Source organism: Lontra canadensis, unplaced genomic scaffold (assembly GCF_010015895.1).
Source record: "Lontra canadensis isolate GAN:19392208 unplaced genomic scaffold, GSC_riverotter_1.0 scaffold28, whole genome shotgun sequence".
NCBI lineage: Eukaryota > Metazoa > Chordata > Mammalia > Carnivora > Mustelidae > Lontra > Lontra canadensis.
Genome location: NW_022631022.1, coordinates 18,354,535 through 18,373,617, shown reverse-complemented (window position 1 = coordinate 18,373,617; position 19,083 = coordinate 18,354,535). Strand labels below are relative to the sequence as shown.

Sequence of the window (19,083 nt, the reverse complement as noted above, 5' to 3'; positions counted from 1 at the left end):
TGTGGCCCCACCAGCCTGCTCCCACAGGAGCTTCTGGGCCAGCACTTGCTTGGAACGCGAATCCTAGTTTGTTTGTTTATTTATTTATTTATTTATTTATTTATTTTTAAAGGGTTTATTTATTTATTTGACAGAGATCACAAGTAGGCAGAGAGGCAGGCAGAGAGAGAGGGAGAGGGAAGCAGGCTCCCTGTTGAGCAGAGAGCCCGATGCGGGACTCGATCCAGGACCCTGAGACCATGACCTGAGCCGAAGGCAGCAGCTTAACCCACTGAGCCACCCAGGAGCCCCCGAATCCTAGTTTAAATGCATCAGAGCTCACTGGTCGACCGGCATTCCCACTGTGGTAGCCAGTTCCCATGCAATCCCTTGGGGTATCTCCAGGGCACCTGCTGGATGGGGGCTGAGCTGTGGGCACGCAGACCTCATCCCTGTGAAAGCTCAGGCAATGGATGTTGGAGGCCTGGGCTGTGTCCCAGTGGCAGGAGCCAAGGAAGAGGGGAGAGGGGAGCAGTGTGGGGACAGTGGTTCTGCTGGTTAGAGGGCAGGCCCTGACCTGCCTCTGTTCTGCTCCTGACCTCTGATGTGACCACAGGCTGGGGGCCTTGGCTTAGGAACTGAGAGCTAGGGTTTAAGTTGAGAACCGTCCTGCCCACTGTCTTGGTGGCTGCGGTCCTTGTCTAAAATACCAGAATGGCAGAGCTAGATGGGAGCCCATTTAGCAGGTGGGGGGATGCCGGAGCGCAGAATGGGGTCTTTTCCTAGGTCACCCTCCATTTGCCCAGTCAGGACCAGGACTGGTTCTGCCATTCCAGCCTGCTGCGTATTCGGGCAGCAGTCTATCAGAGCACTGGTTCTAAGTATTAGTGGGCTTCAGAATCATCTGGAAGACATGATAAGACAGCCCGCAGGGCCCACCTCAGAGAAGCTGATTCCAGAGGTCTGGGCTAGAGGCTCTCAGGGGACACCAACGCTGTGCGCCCCTATGTAGCAGGCAGCGCTCGGTTAGAGGACAGTCATCGGTGGGGCTGAGGTGGGCAGTGCAGAGAAAGTGAAAGCCATGCTGAGCGGGGCTGGTGGCTGGAGGACGGAAGAGTGAAACCTGACTGTGAGGAGGTAGGTCTGCGTGGCTAGAAGGAACATGGCAAGCCTGGAAGAGGGACAGGTGTGGGGCAGAAGCTTCTGTCTCTGCAGACATGAGAGGTGAAAATGCATTTGTGTCCCCAAAGAAGTGACCAGAGAGCTGGCCTTCAGATGGGTAAAGGGTGGGAGAACCCAAACTCATGACAGCAGCTTGGTTTGAAAGGCACTTGGGTACCCGTGGGGTGTTTTGGGCAGTATCTATGGGGCCTGTCAGCGGGCCCCCTAGGACAGTGACCAGGGGTCAGGGAGGGGCTGCAGGGACACTCACAGAAGTAGCAGGTTGGGTGGCTGGGGGCTACTCATCCCAGAGGCTGGGCCTTCTTTACTCCCTCGTTTTGGCTCCTGGAGAAGAGGGGCCAGGTCTTGAGGGAACCAACCCACGGTGCTCTCAAGGCCTGAAAGGGGATCTGGTGCTCCCCAGGGGGTTAGGACTTGGGACTTGCTTGGATTCGGAACCTTCTCTGTGGGGTTTTTAGAGAAGGGTAATTTGGTCCCAGAGAACTGATTCCGGAGCAAAGGACAGCTGGGTGCTGGGGAAGAGGACCCACCAATGCACTGATGGGCAGTGGGGCAGGGGGAAGGGGGCTGGTTCAGGGACCCCATGCCCCTCTAACCCCAGAGATCCCAAGCCAGTCTGGGCCTCCTCTCAGCTCTGCTGGCACACACCCCCCGCCAAGCTGCGGCCAGCGACAGGGGCGGTGAGGCCTTCTGCCCGGGCCGGGCCGGGCTCCTTGGACAGCCTTCTGAAGTAGGTGCCCAGGGCCTGCAGGGGGCCGGTGCCCTGGGTGGGGGGCGACGAGGCAGCAGACGGGCTCAGGTAGCAGCTGTACCGGCGCAGGCCCCGCTGGGGGTCACGGCGGTGCGCAGCCAGCAGCTCAGTGAAGCTCACGTTGTGCAGGGCCAGGAGGCGGGCCTGGGCGCGGGACAGGACAGCCCCCTGCACCAGTGGCTGCAGGGACCCGAAGCACTGCAGGCTGCTGAAGCTGTAGACGTGCTGAGCTAGCTGGGGGCTCGGGAAGATGTCAAGGAGCCGGAACAGGTCCCTCAGGGCCAGCACGGCGGCCAGGGCGCTGCGCTCGCTCATGCTTCTTGCCAGGTAGGTCTCAGCCAGGCTCTTGAGCTTGAAGCTGCTGGCCCCGGGCACCAGCTCCTGGAGGAGGGGCCGTGCGGCCAGGAAACCCGAGATAACCTCCTCAAACTCCCATAGCCTGTTCATGTCCTCCAGGACCCGGAAGAGGTTGGGGAGGCCGGGTCCCCACAGCTTGTAGCAGGCCAGGATGGGGCGGTGCAGGGTGCCCAGAAAACCAAGGAAGTGCTGCAGCCCCACCTCCAGGGAGACGGCCTTGGAGTTGGTGCCGAAGAAGGCCTCAGGCCGGATGAGCACGCGGAACTCACTCTCCTGGTTCACTGCTGCCAGCTGGCTAATCTTCTGGGCTGGGCAGGAGAGAAGGGCAGGGTGAGGCCCCAGAGGCATGGGGGACACAGGGCGGGAGCAGGGGGACCTCTGGGGCTGCTGTCCCGCCGCACAGAGACCCCACCGTGGGACCTGCCGGTGGGAACCAGACATCAGCCTCTGAACGGCTCTGCCCTGGCTCTCATGGGGACAAGGGTCAGAAGGGGAGGGCTGGCTGCTCTCCAAACACCCCCCAGCACCTGCTGGGAGACCAGCGGTCCCCTGCCCCTGCCACCTGCCCCAGACATTGCCAAACAGTTTAGCTCCAGGTCCCTCCTGCCTGCCTTCGGTTACCCTCACCCACCAACATCAGGGCCTCTCTTTGTCTCCACTGTATCCTCCGCTCCCTGCCCCAGCCTCCAATCCCATTGGTCACTGAGCCGAGACTCCTGGCCGGTCAGAGCCCCAGGATACACGGCCCACTGGCTCAATCTACTCCATTGAGAACGGCCCCGTGAGGTCTGCCAATGACTTCCCTGTCCTAGGGCAATACGCTACTTCTGCCTGGCTAGGCTGGCCCCACACTGGGGCTGTGCCACAGAGCGGGCTGGCCCCATGGGGTCAGCAAAGGGCACTGCAGGGAAGCACCGTGGGGAGCTGATGGGCTTCCGGGAGAAGGGGTCATCTTTCCCCGTGAGCTTGGCTGTCAGCCTCCCGGTGCGGCCCACCTGTGGACCGGGCTCTGTACTCAGAATTCTGCAGCCATGGCCCAAGGCCTTGCGTGGATTGCTGGCCTCATCATGGTACTTCCCACATGGTGTTGTTTCTGTTTAGAGGGGCGTTGCCAGGGTTCTCTAAGAGAAGCGCTGGTCAGCGAGCTCACGGAGGCACCTGCCTCAGGCTTTCAGGCGTTGGTCGAGACAGAGGTCTTTATTCCATCAGCCAAGTGGGACAGCCAGAGTCCCGGGGAAATGCAGCGCCCTGCCTGCTCTCGGGCCATGGTCACTGGCCAGAGCTCTGGGCTCTCCCGGGCCCAGGACATAGCTCTGCCTGCACTTATCTAGAGGACTTGGAGACTAAGCTAGAAAAGGGTGCGAGGGGCCAATGGAGAACCCACTTTCACTGTCAATCTTGAGGTCAAAGAAAACCAGGGGCCTGTCTTCTGCTCGGGGGTCGGCGAGGCTCTCGTTCAGGACCCTGAGAGAGCTGGAGCCCTCCAGCTGGAGGTCACTGGACCTGCTGCTGCTGTCATCCAGCTCTCGGGAGGACTGCAACACAGAAAAACCAACAGGTTAGGGGGCCGGAGGGCGAGGGCGCATGTTGGCCGCATGAGCACATGCCTGTGAGCAAGTGTGTGTGTGTGTGTGTGTGCGCGCGCGTGCATGTGCACGCGCAGTGTGAGTGTGGGGACATGAGCTAGCTGGTATGGCTGGGGGCATCTGTGCGCACATGGGAACAGCAGGATATTGGGAAGGGGAAGGCATGTGTCTGAGTGTGTGTGCAGGGGGACGTGTGCACATGAACGGATGCGTGTGTGTGTGCGTGTGAGGGCCACGGGTGAACCATGCAGTAGTGAGTAGGAGTGAGAGGTTGAGATCACACAGGCGAGTGTGTGTGTATGCATGTGTGTGTGTGTGAGAGCATGAGTATGGGAAGAAATGCAAATGTCAAATGTGTGTATCACGTGTGAATTTGTGAACCAGCGCTGACAAGTGTGTGGGAACGTGAGCATATGTGAGTGAGTGTGCCCATGGGTGCATGGTGCTGGGCATCGAAGCTCAGAGAAGGGACCGCTGCTGTGGTGGTTGGGGCTGGAGGGGTCTGCTGCTCCCTTCTCTCTGAACACTCAGAAGAAACACCATGAACTTGGGACAGGAGGAAGGGGGCTCGTCTCAAACCTCAGAAGTTTCTCTGGAAGGAGCCAGGAGCCTGGCTCTCATCCCCATGGCCAGCCTGGGCCCTAGCATCCTGCACAAAGTGGGAGAGGAGGGCTGCTCAGCCTCAGGAATGACACGCAGAGCCGGGAAGCGAGAGCCATGGAGAGAGAAGTCTCAGGGCCTGAAGGCCCTTTGTCATTTAGTATCCAGGAGTCAGCTGCTCCGGGAAGTCTCAGGCCCAGGGCTCCTCTAGCCTGAGCACCCAAGGCCCTGTTCTCTCCAGCACCCAGGCCAACAAGGTTCGAAAGGCCTCGGGTGGGAGAAGGGCTCCAAGTCTGTGGGGCTCCCAAGGGGCTGCGGCTGGAGGGTGGGAGAGCCTCTCCCTAAAGTGGACAGCTCATCGCCTGCCGGCTGCCTCACCCAGAAGGTGTCTTTGCCCGCTCAGAACTTCCTGGGAATGCCACTTGGGGATGTTAGCCAGAGCCCAGGAGGAAAGGACACGGCCGATGCCAGGTGTCACAGGGCTGGGGTACTACTGGGACAGAGTCTAGAGCAGACCTCAGGTCCTTCCTACTTCTGGACCACCTCTGGCAGGGTGATGATGTTGGCCTCCTCTGGGGCTACCTGAAGCCTCCAAGAACAAACTCCGGCTTCCGGCTAATGCCCCTGGCTCGGGAGAGAATAAGCACGGGTTTAGGCCCTCTTCCTCTCCAGGTGAAACGTTTTAACAAAACTTCAGCCAAGAGCAAAGTCATTACTAAACACGGGTACGATGTGTGGGATTTTCCTAGGAGTGCCTGATTCTTACTCTTTTTGCTTTTCATAGCCCTACCCCCAGGCTCACCAACTACCTCCCGGTCACTGATTGAAAGAGATCTTTACTATGCATCTGTCTAGAGCCGGGCTTGCTTACAGAAGCCTGGCAGTGAGGGGATTCTACACATAAGGTCCTGATTAAAGTCTTCGTCAAACGCCTGGCACACCCATATCCCTGATTCCACCATGCAGCAAAGGTTTCTTCTGCAAGCCTTGCCTCGCCTCTGAGTCTTCTGACTCCTGGTCCCAGCTCCCTTTCTTCCCTATAAGGAGCCCTCTATAGGTGTCCTCCTCCAAGTTGCTGGCTGGTGAGCCTTGCTCCCCCGAGGGAAAAATCCAGGTGTTTTTTTAATCTTCAGCCTTCCAGACCTTGCTCTTGCCCTTGGGCTGGTGGAAAGAGCTGGACTCCTCTTGCTGTGTCCTCCCCAGTGCTGAAGAGCTGTCTCTTTTCCTGAGTCGTCTCTGCCACCCACCGACATGGCACACCAAGCTTTCTCTTCTTCCTTCCTCTTTTTGCTCCCAACGTAATTGCAAAAGCCTGCACAGTGGCCCTGAGTGCCTCCACCTGTCTCCTTCTTTCTGGAATGACTTCTCAGGTCTTAGAGCCATAGTCACCTTTTCGGATAATCCTCTTCCAAGATTTGAGCTCCCCTGGAGAGCAGCAGAGCTGTCTTTGGGCTAAATCCAACTTCATACCAGAGTTATTTATGATGGCCATTAGAATCTCATTCTTAAGGCCTCCCATTGTCCTGGGGTCATTTTTTCTCTTACAGTGGTGCAATATCTTTCGTCTGGCTCCCTTAAAGAAGGGACGCTCCCCTTCTGCTGAGCCGGTCAACGGCGGGAAGGCTGGAACTTCCAGCCCAGCCTCTTCTTCAAGTTCTTCCTCACCCTTGGGGACTCTTGCCAAGTGCAGCTGGGACACAGGAATGATCTCACCAGAATGCCTTCTACTGAACTCCAGCCGGCCCATTCACTCAAGCCCTTTCCCTGCCTTAAATCCCAGCAACATGGCCAGGAGGTACCGGCGCGCTTGCAAAAGGCGTTTCTAGAAACCCAGGTTTAACAGAAGGACAATCAGCAAGAGAGGCTCTGGTGTAGACGTCCTCCTGCCCCCCTCCTGCTCACTAGGGGAGCACCACTGCTGGGCTTCCGTCCACAGTCCGGGTAACTGAGTTGTGCGGGTGGGGAGCATAGAGGGAGAGAGAGATCATAGTAGCAGAGAGCCAGACACAATCCAGAAGAGGCTTTGTTGGAAAAGGCTTGAGATCTGCCGGGAAGGGAAAAGGAATGGTGGAATGGGAAACGGAGCAGGGAAGATGAGAGCTCACGTGCACAGCCTGGAAAGCGAGAAGGAAGAAGTTCCAAGGAACTAGGGAGTGGGCAAGAGGGGAGCCGAAGAAAAGAGGAAGAGGGCTTGAGGATGCGCTGCTGGGCTGGGAATCAAAGCCCCTTGCAGTGCAAGGACATGCTAGGTTTTATTTCTTCATTATACTCGGTTAATGGACTGTGTTTCTTTGACTGCAGAATGGCGCTCAGACGGAGCCATGGGGAGCCCACGAGGTTTTCAGGATACACCTGGAACTAGGAGACACAAGCAGTCTGGCTCATGAGCTACAGTTCACTGGTCTCCACCACATATCAACTCAGCGTGACAACTGCATTCCAAATCCACACAGCAGGCCTCCCAGCTGCACCAAGCATACCCGCAGGAAACGCCGGCTTGACATTTTCATCACTTTCCACCAGTGTAGGAGGTTTCTCTGGGGAAGACCCCGCGTCCCCCTCTCCCCTGCCGCATCATATCCCAGGATGTACGGGTCACTTCGGTTCAAGGCTAACACATACGTGAATCACAGATGTGCGATCGAATCCCCAATTCTGGGGTTCTCCCCTTTCTGGCCGTGCATTAGTGATCTCGGGTTGCTAGACCAGTTCAGTTACAGTCCATGGGGGTGGGACCCAGGAATCTGTCATTGGTAACAGCCGCTACCACCCCCTAGCCCCCCATTCCTGGCCCAAAGACTCCAGTGTGCACCCAGGGCTCAGAACTACTGCCCTCCTGATTCACTCCACGCCGGGTCAGCAGCCACTCCGACAGGAGCCAGACTCTTAGCTTCCGGCCACCTGAGGTTGTCTAGACTGTACCTGCCATTCATTCTTATCAAGAGTCTCCAAGCTCCTGAGGAACTTTCTCAGCACCCAAGCTTCAGCGACAGGTGGGGTCAGTTTGGCAAGACATGTATATTGCTCTCTCATGCAGACACAAAGCCCTAGCTCTTGCAAAGTGTGGAAGCCCCAAAATATCTCCCATGTAGCTGTGAGCTGGGTCATCCTGTCCGCTAGCCTGTGGCCCCTGCTGCCCTCCCACTCCATCCCCATGGATCGGCTGTCCCCCAAAGGCCTCCCTTCTACTGCTGGGCACCACTGCCACGTCAGTCACGGACCACCCCCTCCTGCTTCCACTTGGTCCTGCTCCTGCTGGACACTGGGGCCAGTCACCTGTCAGAAGAGTGGGTGGGAGCATTCTATTTTTTCCTGCCTCGGACCCTAACCTGGGGATCACGGCAGAGGCACTGTGAACCCCCCTTGTGTTCAGTCGTCTGCCATCAGGCCTGACCTGGCCTCTCCACCACCTCTTCTAGCTCCCAGATGGCTCTTCTAGCACAAGCAGTATCTCCCTGAGCTTTGCCCGCCCAGCTGGGCCTGCATCTAGCTTCGCCCGCTAGATTCCAGCAACTGACACAGCAGCAGCCTGTGGTGGGTGCCCTTAGGCACCTCATACGCTTGAAAATGTGCTGTCCTTGTAGACCAACTTTCCCACGTGGCAGGTGGGATGAAGGCCATAGAGCAGGAGTTCGGGGGTATTCAGGAGCCTGGAGCACCTGGCGAAGGATGCCCTGTTCCCCAACCAACTTGCTGCGGGTACACTAGGAGCACCAGGGACTGGAAGGGGGCACAGGAGGTAGGTGAGCCGTGCACGAAGGGGGCCTCATTGGTTTTCTTTTTAAATATATGGTTTTACAAAGTTTGGGACTCGTGATGGTCAATTTAGAAAACATGCTGTCTAGGGACACCTCGGTAGCTCAGTCGGTTAAGTGTTTGCCTTCGGCTCAGGTCATGATCCCAGGGTCCTGGGATCGAGTCCCACATCAGGTTCCTTGCTCAGCGGGGAGTCTGCTTCTCTCTCTCCTTCTATCTGCTGCTCCCCCTGCTTGTGCTTTCTAACAAAATCTTAAAAAAAAAGAACAAAAAAAGTGCTGTCCCAAGAATACCAACACAGAAGCAGTGGTCCTCGGGCCCTCCCCCCACTCCACAGCTGGTCTCCAAAAGTGAGTGGCTGCTTCTAATTATTTTAACTCTTCACGACCTAAAATGAGCCTCCCCCTCCTTTCTTGAATAACTGCAGACATCAGATAGCGCCTCCCTGCGGACAGCTGAGGCCGGACTGACGCCCGCCCAAGACTGCTGGTTTCGATGCCTGCACCCAACTCTCGCGAAGTCTGGCGAGCACTGGCATTGCCATCCTTTCTCAGAGTTTCCTTCCCAGGCTTCTACCTCTGCCCCGGGTCTGTTCTGTTTTTGTGTGTGTGTGTGTGTGGGGGGGGGTGTTTCCGGGATAGAAAGAAATGCCCAGGGTTCAGAGGAACGTAGACTATGGAAAGGTTAATACTGAAAAACGGACGGGCGCTGAGGAACGATTGAGAGGGGCCTCCGCTCATGTAGCCGGGCTGGCAGTGTGGTGGGCTGAGACGAGCACACGGACGAGTGTGACGGCTCTATGGGGCAACCAAGTGCAGACATTGCAGGGCCACGGGCTATCTGTCCTAGTCTAGCAGCGAGGGTGCCTGGCATCAGCAGCCGCGGGCATGGCCAAGACCACAGGAAAGGACACACTAGGAAGAGAAGAGGGGCTGTCACTGGAAGAACAACATGGAAAAGAACAGAGGCCTGAGAGGAAGGAGGACAAGGAGCAGCCGCCAGAGCTGTGGGAACCGGGGTGGAGAGGGCAGGGGTTCCCGAAGTACCTGAGAGCTCGAGAGACAAGATGCTGTGGTCGGAGTCCCTGTGGGCCAGTTCTGGGTACAGTGAGGTGCAGGGGGTGGCCATGGGGCTGAGGGCTGCAGTGGGTGGGGTGAAGACCCCAGAGAGGCCGGGGTACTGGCTGTTGAAGTCATCCAGAAAGAAGGCTGGCCCTGGCTCAAGAGAGGACCCCTAGGAGGTAAGGGCTGGAGGCTTCCCTATGTGGGGGGAGGCAGGAGGAGGCGTGAAATGATCTGGGGAAAGGGGCGTTCCTCCCTCAAGACCTGGAACCTCAAAGCACAGGGGACCTTTCCAGATGGTGGGACCAACACAGCCCAGGGGGCACAGAAGGTGTTGACCCACCACGCTGAAACTCACAGGGGGTGGGAGAAGGGGGGGGACGTGGTCACCCCACCAAAGAACCAGTTGCAGTGCCAGGAAGACATAAAGCCATCGGCAAGAGAAGAGCTAAGTCCCCCGGGGAATGTGATGGTCATGGAAGAAGGGTTTGCAAGGGCAATCTTTCAACACATATTTATTGAGCAGCTGTATCTGCTGGGTCCTGGGATCGACGCAGTCCCTGCCCTCATGGGTTCAGGTCCTGGCAGAGGCCCCGTGGAAAGCCTTGGGGTGGTGGGATGGACAGTGGGAGGTACAAAGGGCGACAGATGCTTCCTAGTTTTGGGAAAAGAGGTACAGGAATAGGAGGAGCGGTGACCCAAATCTCAGTTGTGCCCCTTCCGGGGAAGAGGGCTGACGTCTCCCTGCTGAGTCCACACAGCCTTTCCTTCCTGGGTCTGCTCCCTGACTACAATACACAGGACGCCTGCAGTGCACAGGGCCTTGGGTGCGTGGGCCGGGCCGGGCTGCGGGGTGGAGCAGGGGCCGCTGTGGCTGCACGGTGCCAGGAGTGACTGCATGGCGGCTGGCAGCTATAGAGGACAGAGTGCTCAGGGCTCTCAGAGGCCTGTCTGAGGGGGGCCGGGCTGGTGGGGGAGCCTCTCCGGAGAGCAAAGGAGTGGGAATGCAATGGCAGAGACCTCCAGTGGAACCCGGGCTACAGGGTTCTCCAGGGGGCTGGGTCAGCATCCCTAGGGGAGATTCCTGCCCTAAGAGTCTGGGGGACTCTGCCTCCCTCCATTCTCCCCGCTGACAGAGGTGTCAAGCTGGGCAGCCACGGAGGAGAGAGGAAGGGCAAAAAAGTTGTTGAGCCACTGGGCGACAGGGGAGCCCCGGAGGGAGCAGCCAACAGAGCGCACTGCTCCTCGAGCCCGGCGACGGCTGCGCTGGCCCATGGCCCTCTGGAGACGGAAGGGACCCTCCTGGGCACTGGCAGGATGGCTGGGAGGCCCCGTGGTGGCAGGGGTGGTGGCCTGGACCTCAGGGGGAGGATAAGTCCACCCGGGTTTACAGTACACTTTGAGGGGCAAGCGGAAGATACGATGAAGACGGGTGGTTCTTTGTGCTCTACGTGGCAGGAAGCTAGTCCCACGGCGGTGGCAGATGGCAGCGTCCTCCTGGTGACTAGCAAGCTGATGGGGAAACTCGGCCTCAGAGACTGCAGCTTGCTCGGCGGGACGGTGGGAAGACCAAGCTGGGGGGCGGCATGCGCCCGGTGGCAGACGGGAGGCCCGGTAGAGGCGGTAAGCTCCTTGTGCCCTTGGCAAGCGGTGGGCTGGCGAGGAATGCGGTACAGCGGTCTCCGTGGGCTCCGTGCACTTTCCAATACAGAACCTCAGACTGAGGGCTGGAAGGGACCTCAGGGGCCACCCAGTCCAACCTTTCACTCTGTTCACATCCCCTCTGCCCCAGCCTCCATTAACCAACCTCAGGGACGGAACAGTCGCAACCCACAAAGGTATATGTTCCAATGGGGGACGGCTTTAACGTTCTTGCTTATGGAGTGCAAACTCGCCTATTTGGGTCCCACACGGTGCTCCCCATGCCCTCATGGCCCTGCACTGACCCTCACTGGCTGCGGGTTAACTGGGGTATGGGCTCTTGGCCACCCTCCTCGTTGAGGACTTAGAGGTTAGAGAACACGGAAGGAAGCTCCAGACAAAGGCATTAGCTAGTCCAGAAGCGAGACAGGGCTCTGAAAGGAAGCACACTAGCAGCGTCTCAGAGGACGGATGGTCAGTGAGGGCTCCTGCCCCCGTAGGGAGGGAAGGAGGGCTGGGGTGGTCCAGGACCGAAGCTGGCATCTGGAGTCTGTCCTCAGGACAGCTCAGGACTCACTGCCTCGCTGGAGGACTCCTCAAGCGCAGGGCAAGTCTGAGAGTCACCTGCTGTGGCTGTGTCCCCTGGGACATAGAATGGGGGGAGGCAGGAGTCCAGGGCCGAACTTCTGGACCACTCACCGAGTTTTCAGCATCTGAGTCTTCCGAGCTGCTGATCACCACGACTCGTTCCTCTGAAACCGGGTAGAGGGGATAGTATTAAGGCCTTGCCAGGAGGCCCAGTGGGTGGGGCCCGGGTGTGCTCCATGGGACTCCCTATGGGCCAGTGGGGGAGGTAGGCCATGTGTTCCCTACAAGGGGGTGGATGGGAACATCTACCAAGCATGCCGGTACAGATATATTCAATCGAAAGGGCTTTCCGTCACTGCCCACTGTGCCCTGTGAGTACTTAACTCAGCTATCGGCCCTGAATTCGGAATCTGCTCCCTGTACAGGCTGCTTGGCAAACAGCCCCTGGTTTAGAACCTCCTGCCCTCCTAAAGAAACACATTAGTTTGTTCCGAGCCTCAGCCTCCTGAGCTGAGGTGTTGGAATTAAAAGATACTTTATTTGGTTAATCAAAATCTTTTGATTACCAATAGCATTGTGAGCAAGGAATATTGGTCAGGGCTCAGTGTGCAAGCAGAATCAGGGCTCAGTCTAGGACCTAGAATGAAAACAAAGGGGGCCTCTGGGTGAAGCAGATCTCGGAAGAACGGTCTTGACCATTCCAGAATTCCATTAGTTAACCTGAGCTCATGCCTGAGGACTCCCTATCTGGCAGTGTCCGTAAGAGACATCCCGGACAAATGAGGTCCTTCATGCAGGTGACCTCTGCAGACAAATTTGGGAAGTGGTAGGTGTGGACTTTCCCCCCAGGTCTCTCTGGGCCCGTGCTAGGGTCCAATACACACTTCCTGGGGAGACCCGCCTTGGGTGGGGGCGCAGTGCTGAGCACTGCAAGGGTATGTTGGGGGAGGGAGCTACAGAGCCCTTCATGCTCCTCACACTGGAATCCCAGCAAGTCACCTGGTGAACTGCACCATTCTCACCCCCCAGGCAAACCGCGCGCTTTCCCTGCCCCACCTGGTGGCAGCTGAGAGCCCGACACACAGGGGATGCAGGGGGTGGGCTGGCGAGGAGTGCGGTACAGCGGTCTCCATGGGCTCCGTGCACCCCGGGCACCGGCACTGGGCTCCCTGGGAGGGGTGAGGATGTAGAAGAAGGTTCCCATCCCGCCCCCGGAGGAGAGCTCGCAGGCCGCAGCCCCTTCTGCCCAGCTATCTCCCTACCTGCCTCAGCGGTGTCCCCGGCTGCATGGTTGTTGTTGGGTAAAAAGCCCTTGCTTCCCGCAGTGGGGCCTTCGGGGCTGGAGGGCCCATCTAGGTGGGGCGGCGAGACTGCCTTGGAGGTGCTGGGCCTGGGCTGCTCCGGGGAGCTCCGGGCCAACCGCGTCTCCCTCTCCTCCTCAGACTCCATCTTGATGGCCTTTCTGGGGCACTCAGTCTGGCAGGACTTCCTCTTCTGGGGCGGGACTGTGCTGCAGACCTCCTATGCAGTGGGGAGTCACAGGGCCAGGTTAGCAGCTTTGAGGGGTGCTGGGGGGTGGGCGGAGATGCAGACCTGGGAGGCAGGGGCCTGTGGCCCTTCCCCTTTGCTCTCCTGCTATGCAGATCGCGTCTCTCTCCACACAGGACGCCCCCTGGGCCACCAGGCACACTGGCTGGCTGCTGAACATGGACTCTGCCTGCCCTGGAGTGGCTCGTGCTTACAGGGGAGCTTCCTGGCAGCGTGGCCCGGACGAGGGAGAGAACTGAGTAACAGAGTAGGTGTTGATTAAGGCCTGGATTCTCAACACCGCCCCCCTCCACACCTGCCACCACCCTGCCTGCCTGGTGGGATCTGGGCCTCCAGGGATGGAGGGGGGCGGTGGAGAGACCCTTACCTCTCTGCAGGAGTCTTTGATGGAGTAGGCGTGAACCGGCACTGGGTGCACCCCGGGCACCGGCTGGACCAAAGTCATAGTCTGGGTCTCTGCCAGCTCTGAGTCCTGTGCCAGAGCCCTCTGCACCTCCTCTGGCTGTGAGGTCCAGAAACAAGAGAGATGTTAATGAGCAGGTGGTGAGCCCTGGGCCAAGAACCTACGCCTGGGATGACCCAATCCCCAGGGCCCCCTGGGGACCAGGAGTCCTCCTCACGCCCTCCATGACTTCCCCTCTTCCTGACCTTGAGGTGCTGGCATTCAGGGTCACTTCAATTCCTGACTTCCTAAGTCCCCTCCCGAGACTGTACGGACCAACAGTGCCTTAAGGCTTACTCAACAACAGCTCCCCACACAGTGCTTGCTCCTGATGGAAACCACTCCTCTATAGGTGCAAAGTTAGAATGGTGAGGAGACCCTTCCAGGGCACTTCCCTGTGACCTGCACTCTGCCCCTGAGCCTTAACGCCACCTGGGTCAGAACAGCAACTATATACCTTGGACCCATCACTGAAAACTCAGGGCTCGGTCCCCCTCTACAGAATGGGAATACCAGTAACCTCTGTCACCGGTAACATCTGCCTCATGGGAACATGCAGATGAACTCTGCTGTGCTTGGAGGAGCAGCTGACACTTAGTGTCACCAATGACACTGATGGTAAAGACTGCTTTCAGAGCTATGCTGTGCCGGGAGCTGTGTGAAGCGTCTCCTACACCCAAGCCGAAAGGAAGGAGGAATGGGGCAGGTCCTTAAACACAGAATTTCCATATGACCCAACAACGCGACTCCTAGGCAGAGGCCCGAAGGGCAGGGAACAGATGTTCCGATGGAAACCTGGCACACCAGAATTCACAGCAGTCAAAAGGTGTCTATCAACCGCTGAGTGGATATACAAACGTGGGACTGCCACTCAGTGGAGCATTATTTGGACGTAAAAAGGAACAAAGCTCTGTATTTGCAACCTGGATGAACCTTGTACGCCACGTGAAATGAAAAGAAGCCAGCCCCAACAGAGGACACGTTGTAGGGGTCCATTCATATGACTATCTGCAAGGGCTGACCGCATAGGGACAGAGAGCAGGTGGGATGCCGGGGTGGAGGTGGGGGAGATGGGGAGCAGCCACAGCATGGGGATGAGGTCCCCTTTCTGGATAATGGGAATATTTGGGAACTAGGTGGGTGGGGAGGTTGTATAAGATTGTAAGCATACTAACTGTCCCTAAACTGTACCCCCTAAGATGGCTCAAATGGGGCATTTTCCTCTATAAATTTAACAGAAAAAAAAATTATAGTTAAAAAAAAGAAATAGGGACCATCCTTGATTATTGCCAATCTATAGAGAAGCATCAGAGGCATGAGAGGTGAAGTGACTTGTTTCCCAAAGTCCTGGACCAGGGTTGGAATCTCATGTTTCTGAAAACAGCTGGAGGGGGGGTGCTTCCCCGAGCCCAGACGCACTGGAGAAAGCAGGCGCCGGGCTGTGGGATGAGGAGGCCAGGGGTATCTTTCCCTCACAGGGACAAGCTCCGTCCCTCCGGCGTGGTAGAAGAGGGGTCAGGCCCACCCACACAGGGGAACCTGTGCTAGGGGCAGGCAGGGGAAGCCCAGCACAATGGGGCCCCCCCTGTACTGGGACGAGAACCCCCTAGGAGGGGCTCCTCTCGGTATTGAGCACTTTGATGTGGGATGTGGGCTTCCACATCATTTGCTATAACGGACTGACTTCCTTTTCCCCTCCTTCCCTCCTGGGTTTCTTTTCTTCGACATCTGTGCAGAAAGGAAGGAAGGTTGTCTCTCTGGTTCTGAGCAGAGTGGAGCTGGGAGGGAGCGGGGAGAACAGTGGAGCTCCTGGGCCTCTAGGAAAGTATACAGTCTCTGCCAAGTGCTCCACGCCAGTGGTTTTCAAACTACAGTCTGTGACCCATTAGCAGATCATGAAAGCAATTCAAGCATGACTCATGTAACAGGTGTAATTTATCCTGCAAAACTTCCATTTCAGCTACAGTTATGCATGTGCATAAAGACTAGATTCAAAATATATTTCTTTACAATGGGTAGTGGTCAAAAATCGAAACCACCACACCCAATGTGGATGGCTATTATTGAAAACTGGGGTTGAGATGTAGAGAAAATGGAGACCACTGTCAGTGGGGCCATAGCATGGCGTAGTCAACTGTGGGAAATTGCAGAGTGACTCCTCAAAACATTAAAAATAGAATTACCATATGATCCAGCAATTCCACTGCTAGATAAATTTTATGTTATGTGTATTTTATCACCATGAAGAAATTTTTTTTTAAGTTGAAAAGGTCCTTTTATGTCTGGATTTACAAGTCCCTGGTAGGTCAAAGACTACCTCAATGTGGGCTATGGACTCCCCACAGGTGGGCCTGGGTTCCTCTCTCTGCCTCTGTCCCACCCATGACACCCCCAGTCCCAGGTTCATGAAGCAGGACACACAGGAGGGCTCACTAAAGACAAAAAATCATGATGACTGACTTACAGTTGTTTTACAGCTTTAAAATATTTTTTTTTTTTTTCATGAAAGCATTTTAACGTCATTATAGAAAGAGCCAGTCCTAGTCAAGCCTACTGCTATTCTTCTCATCGCCTCGGTATGGGCGCATGACCCTAGTGAAAGTAAACCAACCATTTCAAGAGGGATCAAGGTCTGACGCCGAAAGCCCAGCTCCTGCCTCCTAAGGCAGGGGCTTTGGCCCAAGAGTGGCCTTTCTCCCGGCACAGCTGGTGGACCTTTCTCCTGAGACTGCCTAACCACGCCTGCCTCCCAGCCTTGTTGGAGCTGCTCCACTGGTCCCTTGGGCTCACAGTGTGAAACCTGTTCCTCTCCCCCAGCTCCACTGGCCTGCGTGTCCCCTCCTCCAGCCAGCTACCAAAGCGAAAGCAAGATGCTTTGCAAAAAAAGGAGCATTCTTCTCATGCTCCAAGTTCAAACTGCGCAGTAGTGGATAGGATGATGAGAGGTAATGTAAAGACAAAGACCTGGCAAAAAGCTGTTCATTAACCAGCGACTGGCACCTGGAAAGAGAACCGAGCTCCGTGGAGCCGGGGGCGCTTTGCACAATTATTCAGAGGATTTTCTGGGGGACATTATTCATCCTAGCATTGTAATACCAAGCAACCTAAACATGCATTGGCAGGAAACCTGGTAAGTGAAGATGCTACATCCATACAACGGGCCACGGTGCATGTGCAAAAAAGCAGCAGGAATCTCCCTACCTACCATAGTGTAAGAATTCCAGAAGATTCCAGAATATTTCCTTGGGTGAAAAAGCCTGGGCACAACACTCTGAATATAGGGTATTATGCTACCTTTGTCCCCAAAAAGAATGGAAAAATCGATGACCTGTGATCATATTTGCTTGTAATGACATAAAGAAATTCTGGAAGGATATGTAAGAAATAAATAAAGATAGGTATGTGGGCATAAGAAGTGGGAAAATAGGGATGAGGTGGGAGTGAGACATCATGTATCTCTTTCTTTTTCTAAATCCAGATCATGTATGTGCAGGTTCGGGGCAGCAAGGTGCCACATGTAGTGTAGTATGTGGAAATACAGGTTATGCACAATTACAGTCTTTTTCACATTGCCTAAATCGTTGCAATGCTGACTAATGGGAGAGCTCAAATGAGGAATGGGGTAAGGAGAGATGGTAGGTGAGTATCCTTTCCACCTCAAAACAGTGGTTCTCAACTGAGCCACAAATTATTGTCGCCTGGGGATCAAAAAAATATTTTAGGTCTAATTTATATACAGTGAAATGCAGAAACTGGAAGTGTACACATCAATGACATTTTAAAAACTGGAGTACAGTTGACTTCCTTATCACATTCTGTTTTTCCTTCTGACCATGTGATTGTATGACTTATCCAAAAAAACAAAATACAATGTCCTTCTTTATTTGTCAAGCTATGTATATGGGGATGCAATACCCAAAGCAGTTAGGAGTGGGCTTCTAGTCCTAACCCTAGCTTGCCATGTCATGTGGCTCTGAGTTAAGTCACCCTCTCTTTGGGCCTTAACTTCAGCCTGTGCAAAAGAGCTCCCTCCTAGCTCCAAAACTCTCAGAGCCTAAATCCTGCCTCTTCCAGGAAGCCTGTCCAGATTGCTTCTGTCTCCTGCAATCCTCTCCCCTAAAGACCATGTATGGTCAAGCCAGGAAGGCTCACCACCTGACTGCTACCATCAGAAGATCTGCTTTCCATGGAGGGCTGATCAGTCCAGGGCCCACATCCTTGACAGGCAGGCACATACAAACCTGGATGACCACACCGCTTGGTCTAATGAGGAACTCTAGAAGCTTAGCCCGAAGAAGACAAGCACCCAAGAGGGCAAGCCAGAGGAGTGCCACTGCAGTTTCACCCTGGCAAGCAATCTAAGAGCAGTCCAGAGATGGGAGTGGCTGCCTCAAGAATTAGTGAGCTTGGGGCACCTGGGTGGCTCAGTGGGTTAAAGCCTCTGCCTTTGGCTCGGGTCGTGGTCCCAGGGTCCTGGGATCGAGCCCCGCATCAGGCTCTCTGCTCGGCAGGGAGCCTGCTTCTTCCTCTCTCTCTGCCTGCCTCTCTGCCTACTTGTGATCTCTGTCAAATAAATAAATAAAATCTTTAAAAAAAAAAAAAAAAAGAGAAAGAACTAGTGAGCTTCCTGTTCGTGGAGGTGTGTGTGTGTGGACAGCCACAGGTCAAGGGTGCTGCAGAGGGAATGCCATCATTAGAGGGGGCATGGACACCACCCAATCCTGAGAAATTATGGTCTTGCATCTATGCTGGTCCTGAAATCACACCAGTGAAAGCCCAGGTGCTGGGACTGAGGTCTGACTCCAGGCCCTGTTCTCTTCTCCAAGAACCATGTGTGGGGGAAGAGGAGGAAAGGCCCCTATGGTGATTCCAGGAAAAGGCTCACATGTCTGGGATGGGGTACAGTGTAAGGAAGAGGTCATTTACCACATCTGTCAGAGCCACCCACCAGTGACCACCTTCTTGACCTCCTGTCCACCCCTTCCCGAACCCCTCAAGTGCATTTAGGAGCCCAGAACCAGTCAGTTCGCCGTCCCTTCCTATATTCCCTCCCACCAAAAGCTCCAGTCCAGCCACTCACTATTCCTCTTGGGCACTCTCCCTCTTCTACTGCCTGCAGACATAGGGACAACAAGACTCAGTTTTCCTCCTGCCGGAGGGGAACCTGACTGCCCTGCTGGACCCTACCGCCTCCCCTTCACACCTCAACCCATCTCACCAGGTCAATGTCAAGAGAGTCCCTGGGAGGGTTGGCAGCCTCTGGGCTGGCTCGCCGGGGTAGAGTTGCATCTGGAGAACACAGAAAAGGTTACAGGCAGGTCAGGGACATCCCTGGTGAGAGGCATCTTGGATGGGACAGTGACCAAGGAAACATCCCTTCTTGTTTTCCTAGAAACTCATGCTTCAGGGCCTCTCATAGCACTGGGGGAGCTCCACGGAGGGGCAGTCATTTGGAAGGACAGCTCCCTGACTGCAGGGAGCATGAACCCAGCCGGGGCGGGGGGGCAGTAGAGTACAAACCCCAGGGGCACCCTCTGTCCATCTCCTGGCCACCACCAAGGCAAAGTGTGAACAATCCTAAGGTTATCATTG

General features: G+C 55.9%; 1 protein-coding gene across 5 annotated transcripts in view; it reads right to left on the bottom strand.

Moving 5' to 3' along the window:
* Window positions 1-217: 217 nt before the first annotated feature.
* Window positions 218-19,083, bottom strand: part of PML (promyelocytic leukemia) — a 40,084-nt gene continuing 21,218 nt past the window's right edge. The window contains exons 4-9 of one of the 5 annotated variants that reach the window (XM_032865026.1): window positions 18,710-18,780; window positions 13,417-13,551; window positions 12,764-13,022; window positions 11,613-11,665; window positions 3,654-3,804; window positions 218-2,577 (exon numbers count right to left, since the gene is read on the bottom strand). In XM_032865026.1, coding sequence (XP_032720917.1) covers window positions 1,790-2,577; window positions 3,654-3,804; window positions 11,613-11,665; window positions 12,764-13,022; window positions 13,417-13,551; window positions 18,710-18,780 — 1,457 coding nt within the window. In that variant the 3' untranslated portion in view covers window positions 218-1,789. Of the gene's footprint in view, window positions 2,578-3,653; window positions 3,805-10,257; window positions 10,971-11,612; window positions 11,666-12,763; window positions 13,023-13,416; window positions 13,552-18,709; window positions 18,781-19,083 lie in introns of those variants that run through there. The other 4 variants (XM_032865028.1, XM_032865029.1, XM_032865027.1 and 1 more) reach the window with 4 other exon arrangements.